The 20,807-nt window shown below is 37.9% G+C and overlaps 1 protein-coding gene across 1 annotated transcript; it reads left to right on the forward strand.

The window, feature by feature from the left end:
- The first annotated feature begins 1,260 nt into the window (after positions 1-1,260).
- LOC141336933 (putative methyltransferase NSUN7) lies at positions 1,261-20,314 on the forward strand. The gene is made up of 12 exons (XM_073842656.1): positions 1,261-1,267; positions 4,127-4,597; positions 6,973-7,031; positions 7,120-7,253; positions 8,933-9,085; positions 9,174-9,357; positions 9,876-10,089; positions 10,197-10,340; positions 10,461-10,562; positions 13,557-13,674; positions 13,902-14,001; positions 19,409-20,314. Exons 1-12 carry the CDS (start codon positions 1,261-1,263, stop codon positions 20,312-20,314), a joined length of 2,592 nt encoding a protein of 863 aa, XP_073698757.1.
- Positions 20,315-20,807: the final 493 nt, after the last annotated feature.

Here is a 20,807-nt window from a genome sequence, read left to right on the forward strand (position 1 = left end):
CCATTTTGGAACGGTCCACTTGACGTCATTCACCATACTGTAGGTTCGCAGACCAACGGCTGTGCAGGACTGTGGCATTTCGAATATTCACTGATTACTATGGTCAGTTACATAGACCTATGGGTGAATGACGTCAAGTAGACCGCAGTGAAATGGAGGACGGCTCACGTATGACGGCCCATAGAAACAGTCGCTAATGAGGCATCTACGTATATATATCTATGTGAATGACCTGTAGTGTCACTGGACACACTGATCTACCCCTGAGCCACTGAGGTGGCTTAATGAGGGAAAAAAAGAAGCTGTATATTCCTTCACATTACTAATTCAACACAAAGACACACGGAAGTGTATACACACCCCACACACATTATTAATTAAGCAGTCTCTTATTATGTTTCCACCGTGTTTGTTCTACTAATCTGGAGTTAAAGCAACAAAGGATTACTTTCAAGAGATTGGCAGTTTTCATCACTAAACTGATAATAACAGCATAGACCAATCAGGTGATGCCAGGGTGGGGCTTAATTAGACTTAGCAGCTGATTGGCTGTCAAAGTTTAGAATTAAAGCCATCATTTTTTACAAGTGAATGGAAGCTTGTTTTTGACAAAGACCTGTCACCTGTCCTGTTTAGATTGTTTCGGTGCTAATGTGGGGGTAAAAGAGGGAGACTGGGTTTAGTTCGGGTTTAAGCCCAAAGCAATGAATCATTCAGCATGATGAATGCAAACGTCAGGCTAATTGTGTCTCATTGGAGCCGACATGCGTCAGGCATGAGAGGGTTTCAAATGAGCAGAAATAAAGCGTTACTCTGGAGTCTGTTTACTCTTAAAGCCAGCAGCCTGTTCTTTAACTAAGCTCCAGTGAATAACATCACCTCAGTTGTGTAAAGAAGTGGGTAAGAAATACAACAACCACACTAACGAATTAACATATATGACACTATGTGTCTATCTTAACTCAAAGCTGTGAGTGTACGTTAATATTGAGTTTTTACTCCTTATGTGTGTAAGAGAGAGATGGGGAGTGATGATGTGCTGCTGATAGATGAGTGACTGCATCTGTAACTAGAGAGAAGATTCACACTCGGTTGACAAGAACAAATGTGTTTGTTGTCGTAGTGACACAAGATCTCAGAGCTGGAGAGAGAGAGAGACTATGAGACAAGGGAGACAGGCGTAGAGACAGAGAGAACGAGCTCCTAATTCTCACATGTTGTCATATTCAAACCTGTTGCCAAGCTGACTGCGCTTACATTATGAGAGGTATGTATTACAATTTTATTTTGACTAACTGGATTTTGAATGTGTGTGTTTTTAATTTTTTATTTAAACATGGCAATAATTTATTAGTTACAGGATTTTGAATATGTAAAATAAAATAATATATATATATATATATATATATATATATATATATATATATATATATATATATAAAATGAAGAAATATTTAGGTTTAAATATTCAAAATGTTTTTGGAAGAAGTCTAGTATGTTTAAAAATGCTGTAAAAAGCAATATTGTGAATTATTATTATTATTATTACAATTTAAAACAACAGTTTTATATTTCTATTTTATTAAATGTATTTATTTCTGTGATTGCAAAACTGAATTTTCAGAAGCCATTACTCTTCTGTGTGTCACATGAGCCCTTCAGTAATCATTTTAATATGCCGAATTGCTGCTCAAGAAACATTTCTTAAATTTAAAAAAAAAAATTAAAAATCACACTGACCCTAAACCTTTGGACAGTAATGTTTGCACAATGGTTTCAAAAAAGTCTACATTGAAAAATGTAGGGATTAAAATTTTGATTTAAACAGTTACAAGAAATGCAAAAATGCAGTAGAAACAACAATATTGTGAATTATTATTACAATTTAAAATAACAGTTTTCTGTTTTATTAAATGTATTTATTCCTGTGATGGCAAAGCTGAATTTTCAGCAGCCATTACTCCAGTCTTCCGTGTAACATGAACCTTCAGAAATCATTTTAATATGTTGAATTGCTGCTCAAGAAACATTTCTTATCACACACAGGAAGAGTTTTCTTATTTGAAATGACAGACTTTACTGTCACTTTTGATCATATTTCATCTTTGCTGAATAAAATTAACTTCTTGAAAAAAATATCACACCAACCCCAAACTTTTGGACAGTAATGTTTGTACTATGGATTCAAAAAAGTTTACATTGAAAAAGTCTAAAATATGGGATTCAAATTTAGATTTAAACAGTTACAAGAAATGCAAAAATGCAGTAAAAACAGCAATATTGTGAATTATTATTATTACAATTTAAAATTGTAAAAAAAAGTTTTCTATTTCTATTTTATTAAATGTATTTATTCCTGTGATGGCAAAGCTGAATTTTCAGCAGCCATTACTCCAGTCTTTAGTGTCACATGAACCTTTAGAAATCAGTTTAATATGCTGAATTGCTGTTTAGGGAACATTTCTTATCACACACAGAAAATAAATCAGGTTTCTTTGATGAAATTTCATAATGACAGACTTTACTGTCACTTTTGATCATATTTCATCTTTGCTGAATAAAATTAACGTCTTGAAAAAATGTCACACTGACTCCAAACTTTTGGACTAATGTTTGTACAATGGATTAAAAAAAGTCTACATTGAAAAAGTCTAAAATCTGGGATTCAAATTTAGATTTAAACAGATACAAGAAAGAAAGAAATGTTATGATGTAAAATTAATAATATTTAAGGTTCTGCACTGTTTTTATGCACAAGTTCTATCAGTGTCAGATTTTGGGCCCAACTGCATATTCTATAGAAATTGTAGAATTTTGGAATATTTGTCCTCTCCTTAATATGTAATTTAATAAGAATGGTTATTGATCTATTAAGATTTTGCTTACATCTTCCTTGTAAATATAGTTTTTCTATTTTAATAAAAAGATGTCAGAGGTAAAACAATAACAGTTACAATTTTAACAATTTTTCAAGTGTGATTTATGAAATTTGTTGTATTTTATATCTAATTTTTCTTTGTAAAAGGAAAAAAGTTCACCACACTGATTTTAAATTGAAGGATTCATTAGTTTGAATACATATTGATCCACACACTGTCATAACATCTTAGTTGACAAAACATCCAATGTTTTGGTTGTAACAGCACATTTTCTTTAGTGACAGTGATGTTTTGGTAGCGACCACATCGCATTACAGAATTTTCTATCCACTAAAGCATACTAAAATACAAAAAATTTGATAACAGCAGTAAAAAAAATGTGTTTATTTCCCCCAAATAAACTATTATGTGTTCCCTTTTGTCACTACCGAAACAATGGTGACATGTTTCAGTCGTGACTGTTATGGTAGTGACCATTTTATGGGATAACACCCCAAAAAAAATAAAGATGTCACTACCGAAACTTCACCAAATGTTTTGGTCGTGACTGTTCGGTAGTGACAATTTTAGCTACTTTTGAACCTACCTCAATGATGCTAATCAGCACATGGTTAGCTAGCACAGTTCTGAACAGTTGTACACATATATAAACTAAATGTTATGAAATAAAATAAAAAGGTGTGTTCAAAAATGGTGCTCGGTAGTGACATTCTTTAAAATTACACACAGATTTTTCATACTTTTGAACACATTTACCTCAAAATGATGGGGCTTATCTACTCATCTTTCTCATCTGTCTCAGCAAATGGACAAAATATATATTAAGCTTACTGATATTTTAAATATTATGTGGGTTTCAATAGATAATAGAGGGATCTTAGTAAACATCCTAGATTTGAATACTTAAATGGTTTTTAAATGTGTTTTTAGGGTTGTGGGACAGCAGTTTTGACCAATTCTGTAGAATAGCCTATATAACTGTATACTGCATATTTGTTAACCTACAGGGTCAAAATACTATGTATACATAATATTTTCAAATAGACTAATTCAGATGCCAAAGTGCCCCCAAATTTAATGATCACTGTAGTTTAATTTATGTAAAGGCTGCATTATATTGTGTAAGAAAATGTTGTTTACAAGCTAAATAACTGGCACTGACCCTAGTTGAAAACCCCTGGACTTAATTTATGTAAAATAATACTTTAAATTGATCTTTGATAATCACAAATGCATTATTTTTGCAGATTTTGGCTCTGTCAGAATGGTTAAACAGACTCTCAGCTCCACACTGGACTCAGATCTACCTGACGTCACATCGCTGAACTTACTGGATCAAGAATCAGCTCCTAAGAGTAAAGCACAAACTCCAGTCTCTCCTAAGGGCCCTGTGAGAAAAGTATGCACTCTGTCCCTTAAAAAGGGGGTCACTGCAGTGCCCACAGAAAGGAACAGGATGGAGAGAGAGGGAACGCCTCTGGGATTCCCAGACTCTGTGTACTCTCATGCTGCAGCTATTTTCCAGAAAACTCACGTGGAGAAAGACCTTGCACACCGACTCATTCGCTACAGGCGCACCAGTCCTAAAGGTGATGGTGGTGATGGTGATGATGATGATGATGATGGTGATGATGATTCTGGGATTGCTGACGACAGTTCTTCCAACACCAAGCAGAATGAGCTCTGGGCGTATGAGCTGGCGTTTAACACCCTGAAATGTAAGTGACAAAATAAAGTCAGGCCTCAAAAGCAAAATGAATTTTGGATGATTGTCGGGATAGGAATCACATTACATTTCCTTTAAAGTATCACATTTCAGCATTCTAGCATTCAAGTGGGTTTTACTTGCCTGATCTAGTAAACTATAAAGAAGCAAAGTAAGTTTTGGGTTATATTGTAAAAATCAAATAGATAGTGATGAGGTTTAGAGGGCACAAGAATCGAATGTGTCCAGTTCGTCTTGATTGTTTTTGCAGTTAATGTCCCTGTGGTCACTGATGTCATTCTTTTTGTGGTCCACAAGTCTTTAATATCAATTATTCAGTTCCTCTTGACTCAAAGGTGCAGTTATAAACCAATAAAGAGTCATAAACGTATAATACTATTTCCCAAAATCTATTTTTCATCCTATCCTGTCCTTCAGTCCTTTCCATTTTAATGTGTTGTAGAGAAGTCTGGGGTTGGATGCCATACTTTTTGTCTTTGGTGGTCTCTAATGCAACAACACTCTTAAAAATAAAGGTTACAAAAGGGTGTTTTTGCAGTGATGCCAAAGAATAATTTTGAAGAACATCTAAAGTACGTTTTTCGACTATAAAGAAACTTTTCTGCATTTAAAAGGTTCCATGAATGTTCCAGGTTCTTAATAGTTCTTCATATTTCATATATAAACATAACATATTTTCCTTAAATATCTGCAAGCATGTGTGTGTATGTGTGTGTGTATTTATATATACTTATTACACGGCTCTTTGGAATGCTTGATTCTGATTGGTCAGTTGAGACATTTGCAGGTTCGTTCTTTTCAAATAATCACCGCTCCAAAGTAATAACGCATAGCCGGTACTACTTGTATGTTTAAAATCCCTCCGTGCCAACAAAGATTACCGTTTGGCGCCATCTTGTGACAAACACTGGACAACCACAATTAACAATGGAAAATTTCGACATTAATCTATTTAAATTGTCTTACTAACGTACATAGTTTGAAAGTTAGTCACGTGGTACTATATCGTTTCGCGGAAGGATAAAAATGTTAATTTAAAACAAATATGCCAATAAAAGGTTTCAAATTCATATTCATGTCCAGTTTTTTTCCTTATGTGGCAAGTAGCCGTGTAATAAGCGGGATAATGTACAGGCAGCCTGTAGTTATCGCGAAATAAGCCCCCGCTTCGCGTCGGGTCCTGATCACACTGTCGGGGCCACTGATCTATATAATGACTATTCATTATCATATAATTACATGATTCAGAATCATTATATAGATCAGTGGCCCCGACAGTGTGATCAGGACCCGACGCGAAGCGGGGGCTTATTTCGCGATAACTACAGGCTGCCTGTACATTATCCCGCTTATTACACGGCTATATCATATGTAATAGACACACATTTACACAAAAACTTTTATTTTAGATGCGATTGATTGTTGCCCTGCACTAGTTTTGTGGTATTGTTTCCAAAGCTTCATATCAGAAAATCAAAAAAAGATAATAGACTGATTTTTGGGTTGTGGTTGATTCTGGTCGAGTTTCTTCTTGTAGCTTATCTTCCCCACACATGTCTCTGACTCATTCCTCTCTCTCTCTCTCTCTCTCTCTCACACACACACACACACACACACACTCTCTCTCTCTCTCTCTCTCTCTCTCTCTCTCTCTCTCTCTCACTCTCTCTCTCTCTCTCTCTCTCTCACTCAAACTTTTTGCTTAGGGGAGGCTATTTTTTTAAGGACATCTATTTGCTTTTAGTGTAGTCAGTTCAGACATCAGCTAACTGACTGCTGTAACACTTTAATGGCTGTGCTGAACTGTAAGCATGAGGTCAGTTTATACTAGCAGTCAGTTCTATCATCCAGAAACACAAAAACAACAAATGATTTATATTTATATACATTTAAAAAAAAAATCAGACAAAAGCTTAGATTTATGCTAAAAACAAAACAAATAAATAATATTCCTCCCCAAATATTTAGAAAGGAGGTACATTTTAGAATACATCATGAAAACTGATAATTTTTTAAAAATATTTGTTACATTTTAAAATAGACTAAATTGATTTAATTAAAATATTTTCGATTAAAATTCAGTTCATTCATTTTTAAAATTTAGTAAACCAGGCTGAGTTGGAATTCAGCTATTTTTAAATTCATTTCTCAGCAAAGCTGATGTAACACTTACACATCAATTTGGCTGTTGGGTATTTTAGGATCTCTGGAGTAAGGCTTAGTTTTTTGCTTCCCACTTTGGCTCTTCTTGTTATGCTGTTGTATTACAACTACCCACTTCAGTATAGCAGTGATATCATAGCATCAGTGTTGCTCGACTTCTATCTACTGAAGCTAAATATCCCAAATTTTCTCTTACCATCACAGATCAAGATCTACTGGAGGAGATCCTGGTTGACAGCTACTTTTATCGTTCTCAGCAAATGGTGAGTCTGTTATGACTGACATCTGCCCTTTTATCTTGATATCATGATTGACTTTGTGATTGATGGATGAGTTTGTGTGTATGTTCAGCCAGATGATCTTATGGCTCTTGTGGTGGTAGTACTCTATGACCTCCTGGACAGGAAGTTCCAGCCTAGAGAGCCAATGAAAAGAGCAGAGGAGGCGATAAAGGAAGTGAGAGAGGTGGAGGACAGCCTTTGTAGGTCAGTATGAGCAAGTCTGCCCTGTGAAAATGTATTCTTTCTTTATTAAATCAGACTTGAAGATACTTCACCCAAAAATGATTGATTACTCACCCTCATGTCGTTCCAAACCTGTAAGATCTTTGTTCATATTTGGAACACAAATTAAAATATTTTTGATGAAATGTTGTGGTACTGTCATGAATGCACGTCTAAGACTGACACAGAAAAGAAGAAATTGTTAAACAAAGTCGTTATTTTTTGTTTTATTTGCACACAAAAATTATTCTCACTGTTTCATAAAATGACAGTTGAACCACTGATTTCACATGGACTATTTTAACATTGTTCTTACTTCCTTTCTGGGTTTATTGAATGTGTCAGAGTTGCATTGCTGTCTATGCAGGGTCAGTAAGCTCTTGGATTTCATCAAAAACATCTTAATTTGTGTTCCGAAGATGAACGAAGTGTGGAACGACACGAGTAATTAAGACAGAATTTTTTCATTTTTGGGTAAACTATCCTTTTAATGATGTTCTGTGAAACCCATGGAAAGAAAAATCTCAGCTGTGTCTCCTAGACAGTAATGAGATTAATTGGAGAGATCTTCCGATTCAGTATTTTTCTGAAGAATTTATATCCTGTAGTCTACAGTTCATAATTGATCTCAAATTGCCCTAAATACCAAAGTTTGCCATCTAAAGTCAAATATTTCAATATAAGCCTGTTTCTGCCTCAAGAGTTTTAAAAAAACTGTGTATTTGCAGTTTCATATCTTTATTTCTTTCAGTCTTTATATATTTTGTGACCTCATTTTTGTGCTTTTACCTTTTTATTTTATTTTGACTAAATTCCTTTTTTAACTTGTTTTACTGTAAGGTGGAAATTGAATTTCTCTAGATTAAAACTACTTTTGAGAAAGCAATATGTGGTTTTGCGCATAAGCTCTCTGTTGCAAAAAATGTTTGCCCTCTTTTATCCTTTATTCATGTTTTCATATTTTCTTTCTCAATACTACAAAAATGTACTAAAAATGAATAATAGTTATTAAAAAAGTTTTTTAAAAATAAAAAAAATAGTTTTGCAAAATAATTCTCATAACTGCAACTTTATTACAGTATTACATCACATTTAACAATTGACACAATTTCTTGAAATTGCAGCTTTTTTCCTTTTCCATTTTTCACAGGGTTTCCATAGATTAGAACATTTTTAAATATTTATTTTCCAAGGCTAAGGTGATACTTAAAGAAATACACTTATTTCATTAAATGTCCTGAACTTTAAATAAAATTAAGTAAATAAAAAAATAAAAAATAAATCCCTTGGTGATGTTTCACAAGTTTTTAAAGATATTGTACCTTAAAGGGATAGTTCACGCAAAAATGAAAATTCTGTCGTTAATTACTTGGCCTCATGCGTGTTTGTAAAATTACAGTTGAACCACTGATGTCACATGGACTGTTTTATTGATATCCTTACTACGTTTCTGTGCCTTGACCTTGTGAGTACCCTTGCTGTCTATGCAGGCTCAGAAAGCTCTCAGATTTCAATAAAAAGTCTTCATTTGTGTTCCAAAGATGAACAAAGGTCTTACCGGTTTGTAACAAAATGAGAGTGAGTAATTAATGACAGAATTTTCATTTTTGGGTGAACTATCCCTTTAAAATGGTGCTTGTATGTTTGTGTGTACATATCAGGTTCAAGACCAAACTGGAAGCCTCACTGGCTCACTACAGAATAAAACATAATTTGCTGACAATTGACAGTTTCCTGCCACCAGTTGTGAGGGTAAAACAACAAAGATCACAAGTATTACCACTCTATGCCTGGGTTAACACCCTCAAAGCCAGGTATTGTGTGTTTGTGTATGTATTTTTTAATACATAAATGTATTTTTCCTCCCTTAATATGTAAACCTGTGTTTGCCAATTCATTCAGCATTGAAGACGTGTGTGAGACTCTAAGGACATCAGGCTTTGCTCAGGTCGACTCACACACACACCTGGTGGGAAATGTGTTCTGTAAGGACAAACACTGTTCCAATGTACTGCTGTTTCCCAGACGGCTCTCAAAACAGCTTGAGAAAACCAAACTAGTGACAGACCACACACTCATAATACAGGTAATAAAGAAACACAGACATACAGCACAAGCATCATCAGTGCAAATCATATCCAGGTTTTGTGTGTGTGTGTGTGTGTGTGTGTGTGTGTGTGTGTGTGTGTGTGTGTGTGTGTGTGTGTGTGTGTGTGTGTGTGTGTGTGTGTGTGTGTGTGTGTGTGTGTGTGTGTGTGTGTGTGTATGTGTGTACCTGGTATTCATCACGTTGTGGGGACCAAATGTCCCCACAAGGATAGGAATACCAGTAGATTTTGACCTTGTGGGGACATTTCTCAGGTCCCCATGAGGAAACAGGCTTATAAATAATGCACAATGAGTTTTTTGATGAAGTAAAAGTGTGCACAATCTCCTGTGAGGGCTAGGTTTAGGTGTAGGGTAGGTGTAGGGCCATAGAAAGTACGGTTTGTACAGTATAAAAACCATTACGCCTATGGAATGTCCCCATAAAACATGTAAACCCAACATGTGTGTGTGTGTGTGTGTGTGTGTGTGTGTGTGTGTGTGTGTGTGTGATTTCAGGATAAATCTCGCAGTCTGGCAGCATGTGCGATTCGCCCGCTGTTGGTGGAAGGTGGAGACGTTCTTATTGTGGGGTCTTTCTCGGCTCTGACTGTGGCTCATGTGGCTGTCCAGGCCGCTGCCTGTTCTGTCTGTGTACATGTGTGTGGGGTTCTTAACATCTCCACCTTCAACAAGGAATTGCAAACCATTCTCACGTCTGCTGCCTGCAAAAGTAACTGTTATTCTGCTCAACCTTATCTTGAGTGATACCTACATACCATATTAAAGTACAGTAGTGAAGTATTGATTTTCAGGTATATTCTGTCTTTTTCTACATAGATGTGAAGCTGATGTCTGAGTACTTCAATGAACTTAATGAATGGGATTTGCGTATTCAGAAGGTTCGGGTTGTTGTGTTGCTCCCGAAGTGTTCTGCGTCAGCACTCTGTAACCCTGTTGAGTTTATGCTCAGTGAGAGTGGAGGTAGAGCAATGCATAATTTTACATTTGAGACATTCTGTTTTTCACTGTGACAGTTGGGTGATCTTTGTAAACTACAAACTAGTACAACATTTCAAGATAACGTATACTGCTCTTCATCAGACAGAGAGCTGCTGCATGGCCTATCTAAAGGAATCATCTCTGACAGTAAACTGGAGGCGCTGGTTGCCAAGCAGACACAAGATCTCAACCATGCACTCGCTTGTGAGACACACACACACACACACACACACACACACACACACATTCATTTACTACCTACTAAATGGTTCTAAAACTCCCACTAAGTGAGAATGAGAAAACAATATGTGGCTTTCCATGTATTTTGCCCTCTTTACTGAACCTAATTTTTATCCATGTGTTCATGTGTGTTTCTCTCTATACTGCAAAAATAACTTACTAATAACTTAATTATTAATTCATAACAATTACAAATATTTTTTTCTGTAAAAAAGGTACAGAGGTATAGAGAGTAGTTCTGGATCAGCTGTTTTAAGGACAAAAAATTGTTCTCTGCATTACCCTCATAATTTGGTTTTGTAAGGGAAAAGACAAAATTCCAACAGACATACTATATATTGGACGGACGGATGGATGGACGGATAGACGGTTAGATGGATGGATGGACAGGTAGAGACCGATGGATGGATAGACGGATTGGTGGATGGATGGATGTATGGGTGAATGGATGGATGGATGGACAGACAGATAGATGGATGGATGTATGGGTGAATAGATGGATAAATGGATGGATGGGTGAGTGGGTGAACGGATGGATGGATGATGGGTAAATAGATGGATGAATGGATGGATGGACAGATAGATGGATGGATGGGTGGGTGGGTGGATGGATGATAGATGGATAAATGGATGGATGAATGGACGGATGGATGGATGGTTAGATGGATGGGTAGACAGGGATAGGTGGATGGATGGAAAGACGGATAGGTGGATGGATGGATGGACGGACAGATGGATGGACGGATGGACGGATGGATGGATGGATGGACGGACAGACAGATAGACGGATGGATGGATGGACGGACGGATGGATGGACGGACAGACGGATATATGGATAGACGGATAGGTGGATGGATGGACGGATAGATGGTTAGATGGATGGATGGGCAGGTAGGGACCGGTGGATGGACGGATTGGTGGATGGATGGATGTATTGGTGAATAGATGGATGGATGAATGGATGGATGGATGGATGGATGGGTGAGTGGGTGGACGGATGGGTAAATAGAAGGATGAATGGATGGACAGACAGATAGATGGGTGGATGGATGGATGGATGAATGGATGGACAGATAGATAGATGATGGATGGATGGATGGATGGGTGAATAGATGGATAAATGGATGGATGGATGGGTGAGTGGGTGGACGGATGGATGGATGGATGGGTAAATAGATGGATGGATGGACGGACGGATAGACAGATGGATGGACGGACAGACGGATGGATGGATAGACGGATAGGTGGATGGATGGATGGACAGATAGATGGATGGATGGATGGGTGAATAGATGGATAAATGGATGGATGGATGGGTGAATGGGTGGACGGACGGATGGATGGATGGGTAAATAGATGGATGGATGGACGGACGGATAGACGGATGGATGGACGGACAGAAGGATGGATGGATAGACGGATGGATGGCCAGATAGATGGATGGATGGATGGGTGAATAGATGGATAAATGGATGGATGGATGGCTGAGTGGATGGACGGATGGGTAAATAGATGGATGGATGGACGGACAGACGGATGGATGGATAGACGGATAGGTGGATGGATGGACGGATAGATGGTTAGATGGATGGATGGACAGGTAGAGACCGGTGGATGGGTGGATGGACGGATTGGTGGATGGATGGATGGATGTATGTATGGGTGAATAGATGGATGGATGGATGAATGGATGGATGAGTGAGTGGGTGGACGGATGGGTAAATAGATGGATGAATGGATGGACAGACAGATAGATGGGTGGATGAATGGATGGACAGATAGATGGATGGTTGTATGGGTGAATAGATGGATGGATGGATGGGTGAGTGGGTGGACGAATGGATGGATGGATGGATGGGTAAATAGATGGATGAATTGATGGACAGACAGATAGATGGGTGGATGGATGAATGGATGGACAGATAGATGGATGGGTGGGTGGATGGATGATAGATGGATAAATGGATGGATGGATGGATGGACGGACGGACGGACGGATAGGCCGTTAGATGGATGGATGGACAGGTAGAGACCGGTGGATGGATGGATGGACGGATAGACGGATTGGTGGATGGATGGTTGGGTGGATGTATGTATGTATGGGTGAATAGATGGATGAATGGATGGACAGACAGATAGATGGATGGATGGATGGATGGGTGAATAGATGGATAAATGAATGGATGGATGGATGAATGAGTGAGTGGGTGGACGAATGGATGGATGGGTGAGTGAGTGGGTGGACGGATGGACAGACAGATAAATGGGTGGATGGATGGACAGATAGATGGATGGAAGGGTGGGTGGATGGATGATAGATGGATAGATAGATAGATGGATGGATGGATAGACTGGATTGATGGATGGACAGATGACAGATAGACGGATAGATGGATTACGGATAGCGAGATAGAAGGATGGATGGAAGGATAGATAGACAGATGGTTGGATAGACAAAGGATGGATGATAAACAAATGGATGGACGGATAGATAGATATACACACGGACAGATAGACTGATGGATGGATGGACGGATAGATAGATAGATATACGGATGGATGGATGGATGGATATACGGATAGATAGATGGATAGACAAATGGATGGACGGATAGATAGATATACGCATGGACAGATAGACTGATGGATGGATGGACGGATAGATAGATGGATATACGGATGGACAGATAGATTGATTGATGGATGGAGGGATAGACGGATGGATAGATGGATGGAAGAACAGGATGGATGGACAGATTGATGGTTAGATGGATGGATGGATGGATGGATGATGGACTGATGGATGGACGGATAGATCGATAGATGAATGAATGGAATAAATGCAGCTAAAATATTGTCAACCCCCAATTTTTGAATGGTATAAAATGTATGCATTTATAAGTCATACATTGACTAATGACCTAATTGTTATAATGACCTAACTTGGTTAACTGCAGTTCCTAAGGTGAAAGCTGTGGTGTACTGCACATGCTCAGTATATCCAGAGGAGAATGAAAGACTTGTGAAGAGAGCACTTGAGAACGCAGACAGCAAAGCAAAAGCTGTGCCCTTCAGGTACACACACACACACACACACACACACATTGTCCAAGCATTAAGTCTTTCCTGTCACACGCCACTAACTGTAAGGATTTAAAGTTGCTGTATCCATGGAAACAGCAGTTAATCCACGGAAAAGCAAGTGGGGGAAGGATTATGTGAATGTTTGAGTTATGAGAAAATGGATATGAGTTGGATTGAATTTACAACACAAAACATCTCTCTCTCCATATTTCTCTCAGGCTGGTAAGTGCAGGATGGGACAACGAGGAAGAGAAGTTTTTCAGAACTCAAGCATCTGACATCACAAATGGCTGTTTCCTCTGTGTGATGAAAAGAGAGGTTAGAAAGTAGGAAAGAGAGAAAATCAAATCACTAACAGATTTTCTAACATATATAAAGAGATGCTGTGATTTATATGCTGTGTTTATATCTAAACAAGCATGAAGGAAAGTGTCTGGTGACAGAGCTCACACACACACACACACACACACACACAGCTCTCATGCAGAGCTTGATGCATTGCTGTCCTAAATACTGGCAGTGTAGCTCCGGTTCGCACTAAATAATGAACACATGTGTCTGATCACATTAGCATCCACACAGGACCACACACAGCAAGAGAAACAAGGCTGCAGCTTCTTTTGTGTGTGTACGTGTGTGCAAGCTTGTATTTGCACTTTATACAGCATATAGAGTGGGGTTAGTTGTCACTTTTTTACTATAATGATTATATGTGACCCTGGACCACAAAACCAGTCATAAGTAGCTCAGGTATATTTGTAGCAATAGCCAACAATACATTGTATGGGTCAAAATTATGAATTTTTCTTTTATGCCAAAAATCATTAGGATATTAAGTATCAACTATCATGTTCCATAAAGATATTTTGTAAATTTCCTATCGTAAATATATCAAAACCTAAATTTTGGATAGTAATATGCATTGCTAAGAACTTCATTTGGACCACTTTCAAGGCGATTTTCTCAATATTTTGAGTTTTTTTAAACAGATTCCAGATTTTCAAATAGTTGTATCTTGGCCAAATATTGTCCAATCCTAACAAACCACACATCAGTGGAAAGTTTATTTATTCTATTTAGACTTTCAAATAACATGCAAATCTCAATTTGAAATAATTTACTGGTTATGACTGGTTTTGTGGTCCAGGGTCACATATAAGATGTTTTTTTTTTTTTTTTATTAAAATTTTTTATTAATTAAAATTTAATTCAGCATTGCCCTCAAAATATTATAGGAATCTGTCATTCTGCCATCTACCATTTTTAGGTCAGTAAGGTTTTATAATTTTTTTAAAAGAAATTAACACTTTTATTTAGCAATGATGCATTAAATTGAATAAAGGTGACAGTAAACACATTTACAATGATTTCTGTTTCAGTAAATGCAGATATTTACTTTCTATTAATTATTTGAAGGCATAGTTCACCCAAAAATTTAAATTCTGTCATTAATTGCTCACCTTCATGTCATTCCAAACCTGTAAGACCTTCGTTCATCTTGGGAACACAAATTCAGATATTTTATTTATGAAATCCAAGAGCTTTCTGACCTTGCATAGACAGCAACACAACTGACAAATTCAAGGCCCAGAAAGGTAGTAAGGACCTTTGGTAAAATTGTCCATGTGACATCAGTGGTTTAACAATATCCTTACTACCTGGGCCTTAAATGTGTGAGTTGCATTGCTGTCTAGGCTGGGTCAGAAAGCTCTTGAATATCATCAAAAATATGTTTCGAAGATGAACAAAGATCTTACGGATTGGAAACAACATGAGGGTGAGTAATTCTTGACAGAATTATTTATATTTTTTTTTTTGTAAAAAATGCCTTTTAAAGAATTCTTAAAAGGTATTCTTGTCCCAAGAACACAGTTTAACAACTTTTTGGATTAAAATCTACCTCCATTTTAGTGGTGACAGAAGTAAAAACAGCCTATCAGATTAGAGCGTAGACCAGGACGTTCCAGGTTTGTGAGCAGAATGCATCAGATGGTCAGTGAACGGACTGTCGGAAGACAGTGGATGAGCCGTCTGTGGCTAGGACTATTGAGATAAAACCCTTGTGACAGCTAGCACCACTCTTCCTGTATGTGATATTGCTCTATGCATACAGTTGAAGTCGAAAGTTTACATACACAATGTTAATTATTTTACCAAAATAAGAGGGATCATACAAAATGTTATTTTTTTATTTAGTGCTGAAAGATATTTCACATTAAAGGCATTTACATATAGAGAAAATAATAGTCAATTTATAAAAATGACCTCGTCCAAAAAGTTTACATACGCTTGATTCTTAATACTGTGTTTTTACCTGAATGATCCACAGCTGATTTTTTTTTTTGTTTGTTTGTTTAGTGATAGTTCGTGAGTCATGTTTATCCTAAACACTTAAACTGCCCGCTGTTCTTCAGAAAAGTCCTTCAGGTCCCACAGATTCTTGTTTTTTTTTCAGCATTTTTGTGTATTTGAACCCTTTCCAACAGTGACTGCATGAGTCTGAGATCCATCTTTTCACACTGAGGACAACTAAGGGACTCATATGCAACTATTACAGAAGGTTCAAGCGCTCACTGATGCACCAGAAGAAAACACGATGCATTAAGAGCAGGGGGTGAAAACTTTTGGAATTTGAAGATCAGGGTTAATTGTAGAGATGCACCGATCGATCGGCATCCGATCGCAATCGACCGATAGGGGCGCTATCGGTTTTGATCGGAGTTCTCAAAATAGATCAGAGCAGGCCGATCAGATGATGTTTACAACAACAAACAGCCGCCAGAGCATGCATTCCCACTTCTCAGACTAGGGTCTCCTAATGGGCATGGCTGTCTCTACAACGCATTAACACTGAAGATGGCGTCGCCTGTATGGGTTTTTTACAACGTGTCCGAGAAGGACAACAAATTTGCCGTTTGCAAGGTGTGTGCAAAGGAGATACCCCGAGGAGGAGTGCTACAAAAGGATTTCAACACAACGAACATGATACGACATTTGAAAGTTTCTCACATTAAGGAGTATACCGAGTTTACAAATGTAGCTTCTGATAAGGCAGAGAAAGAAAAAGAGCGTGCATGTATATGTACAGGGTGCGATTTGCCGGGGGGGATGCGTCCCTGCCTCTGCTGAATTATTTTTATCCATGGTGGGGATCAGGGGCGCTGCTAAGGGGGGGTAAGTTAGGGCGATTCTAAGGGCCCATGCCCTTTAGGGGCCCCCAGAGATCTGCTTTGGTGTGGTAGGGGGGGCCCAAACTCATATTTTGTCATAGGGCCCAAAATTGCGAGCGGCGCCCCTGGTGGGGATAAAACATCCCGCAAAGCCGCTCCTACGTCCCGATCTAAATCAAATTATTCGTGATACGCGCTTTAAAGTCGTCTGAATCAAATGATTCGCCATACGCGCTTTGAAGTTGAACGTTCTGAATCAAATGATTCGCGATCCGATTGGAGCGCTTCGAAACAGTGAATCTTTTTGCGACGCAGTGGTTTACTGATTCGGAGTTTCCAAAAAGCTCCATTGATACTTTGTTCACCTTCTCTATAAAATGTATTCGTTGTTTGAAATTAAATCATTACTATTAATAGGCCTAACTTACAATGTTTTTATTAAATTGTGATCACATAATACAGCTTCCGTCGTATTAAAAACATTTCATGACCTGATACTCATTATCTGGTTCTTGCCTAAAAAGACGGGTATACAATGCGCGTTGTTAACAGATTACACTAACAGTTTGGTCAACCTCTGCCTATATGGAGAGAGAAGAAAAAGCATCCCCCTCTGTTTTTTTCACAAATTGCATGTGTATATGCATATGTATGGCATATTTATTTTATTTTTCCACAAAAAGCTTGTTGCTAAACTCTAAATTGTGATTCTAAGAAAGAGCCTCCTGAGAGTTAAATGTTTATTATGGTGCACATGTGTGTTTTGCACATAATATTTTTTTTGTTTTAAGATTTAACTCCTTTTTCCACAGAAAAACTAAGGTTCATAGTTTACAAATTGTGTCAACCCTAAAAGAGTGAAATGTTGTGTTGTACACATAATTACTGCCAAAAGACAGTTTAAGATAGTAAGCAACACTTACTCTATGTAAGCTGAGTCCAAGTTGTCTCTGAGAGTCTCGAGAGTGTTAAATATTGAAATTTGCCTCAGCCTGCAATAAAACTGGTCAATTCATGATACTTTCTCATTTCCTACTTTTTATACTAATAATACAATGTCAATGTTTGTACATGAGACAAAAATATTGAAGAATTTATGGATTTGACGCTGTGATCGGTAATATCGGGATCGGCAGATACTGCTTTTGGTGATCGGCCCCCAAAATCCAGATCGGTGCATCTCTAGTTAATTGTACTTATTTTGTTCTCTGGGAAACATGTAAGTATCTTCTGTAGCTTCTGAAGGGCAGTATTAAATGAAAAAGAAATATATTTAGGCAAAATTAGAAATCTCCATTCTGTTCAAAAATTTTCACCCCCAGCTCTTAAAGGAACACTCCACTTTTTTTGGAAATAGGCTCATTCTCCAACTCCCCCCGAGTTAATAAGTTGATTTTTACCGTTTTGAAATCCATTCAGCCATTCTCCTGTTCTGGCGATATCACTTTTAGCATAGCTTAGCATAGATCATTGAATCCTATTAGACCAATAGCATCGCATCCAAAAATGACCAACGAGTTTCCATTTTCTGTTGTATTTAAAACTTGACTCTTCTGTAGTTATATCGTGTACTAAGACCGGTGGAAATGCAAAGCTGCGAGTTTCTAGGCTGATAAGATTAGGAACTACACTTCCATTCCGGCGTAATGGTCAAGGAAGTTTGCTGCCATAATATGGCCGAAGCAGGCGGAGTATTATGAGAAATGAGTTCCCAGCTAGTTTAGCATTTGCACATGTGCTGCGTGGTATTACTGCTCCTGCTTATATAACTACGATATAACTACAGAAGAGTCAAGTTTTAAATAGGACAAATATCGAAACTCGTTGGTCATTTTTGAACGTGATGCTATTGGTCTAATAGGATTCAATGATCTATGCTAAGCTATGCTAAAAGTGATATCGCCAGAACAGGAGAACGGCTGAATGGATTTCAAAACGGTAAAACTCAACTTATTAACTCGGGGGGAGTTGGAGAATGAGCCTATTTCCAAAAAAAGTGGAGTGTTCCTTTAATGGATCATTTTTCTTTCTGGAGCATCAGTGAGCGTTTGAACCTTCTGTAATAGTTGCATTGGAGTCCCTTAGTTGTCCTTAATGTGAGAAGATGGATCTCAAAATCACACAGTCATTGTTGGAAAGGGTTCAAATACACAAAAATGATGAAAAACCAAATAATTTGTGGGACCTGTAGGATTTTTCTGAAGAACAACGGGCAGTTTAACTGTTCAGGACAAACAAGGGACTCATGAACAACTTTCACTAAACAAACAAACAAACAAAAAAAAAAACTGTGGATCATTCAGGTATCATTCAACAACACAGTATTAAGAATTAAGCGTATGTAAAATTTTGAACGGGGTCATTTTTAAAAATTCAACTATAATTTTTTTTTTATAATTCACTTTTATGTGAAATATCTTTTTCAGGTCAGTACTAAATAAAAAAATAACATGCACTTTGTATGATCCCTCTTATTTTGATAAAATAATAAACATTCTCAAGCTTCAGAGCAAGCTTTTGAGTTCAGCTGTATGTGTGTGTTTACTTTCTAACAGCAAGACCCAGCAGAGGTAGAAACCGTGCAGGATATTTTAGCACGAGCTGCTGCTAAAGGTTTGCTGGGGGGGCTGCTGCCTCCTGACCCCCTGAGCAGAGAGAAACCAAAAAAGAGAAAAAAACAAAAAGGATCCACGCCAATTCTTCCGCCTTCCTCCCTGATTGAGCTTCCTGCATCAGTGATGATCAGTCGGAGTCCTCCAGCTGACGATGCGCTCATCAGCCAGACAGCAGACAACTCAAAACACACGTTCAGACTCCTGAATGACAGTTCCACAATCTTAGATCACACTTCAAGTCAAAAATCTACAATCATGGATGCCACATCCAGCACTACAAATCATTCCAATGTTCTAGACCACTCATCCAACAATAAAAACCAGCCTTCCGTTGTCCAAAGGAAGAGACCAAAAGGTCACAAGCCTCAAGCTAAAGTTGCTAAGCAGTCCAGGAAGAAAAAATCTAAAAAGTCCCACACTCGTAAAGAACGTCAGAGCAGGTCTCGACCTCCACGCAAGAGACTCCTGCACCTTAGGCCATCTCAAAACACAATTATTACTTCAATTAAACCAACTCCACCTCAGAGCAAATCCGCTGCCATCAGAACCCCAGTGTCACCGAACAGATCCAGGCATTTGCACAGCAGAGCCACGTCTCAACGAGAGTCTGTTAAACTAAAAAAAGGAATGATCAAATCTGAAGCCTTTAAGCCAGACAGGGAGGAAATCCGGTCAAGAGAGTTCAGTCTCCCTCCTGTTTATCCCCTCAGTCCTTCACATCCCTCTTCATCCCCCTATCGATTGTTCTCCTCCATGTCTTCTAATTTCTCCAGCAGTCTTTCCTCTTCTAGCAGCATTGCCAAAGGCAGAGACTCTGTCGTCATATATTCACAGACATGGCGGTGAGCTACAACCTGTTGTTTAGAAATACAAATCCTTCCATACAAAAGAAGAATTGTAGTATACAATGTGCGCAGACAAGTATATTGCCATCGAAATCAAGGTAGCAATTACAGTGCCTTGTGAAAGTACTCATACCCCTTCATTTTTTTTCACGTTTTATGTTGCAGCCTTTTTATTTTGTTATATATATTTTTTTTCCCCCACATCAATTTACACTCCATGCACCATAATGACAAAGCAAAAAAAAAAAACAGGTTTGTGACAACTTTGCAAATGTAATAAAAATAAAACCCCAAATAAGTACATTGCATAAGTATTCATACCCTTAACTCAGTACTTCGCCGAAGCACCTTTACAGCCTCAAGTGAGTCTTTTGGGGTATGATGCAAGATTTGCACATCAACATTTGTCAATTATCTCCCATTTTTCTCTTCACCTCTTGTGCTCTGTCAGCTTGTATGGGGGCTTGCACGCATTTTCAGGTTTCTCTAGAAAT

This window comes from Garra rufa, chromosome 6 (assembly GCF_049309525.1).
Source record: "Garra rufa chromosome 6, GarRuf1.0, whole genome shotgun sequence".
NCBI lineage: Eukaryota > Metazoa > Chordata > Actinopteri > Cypriniformes > Cyprinidae > Garra > Garra rufa.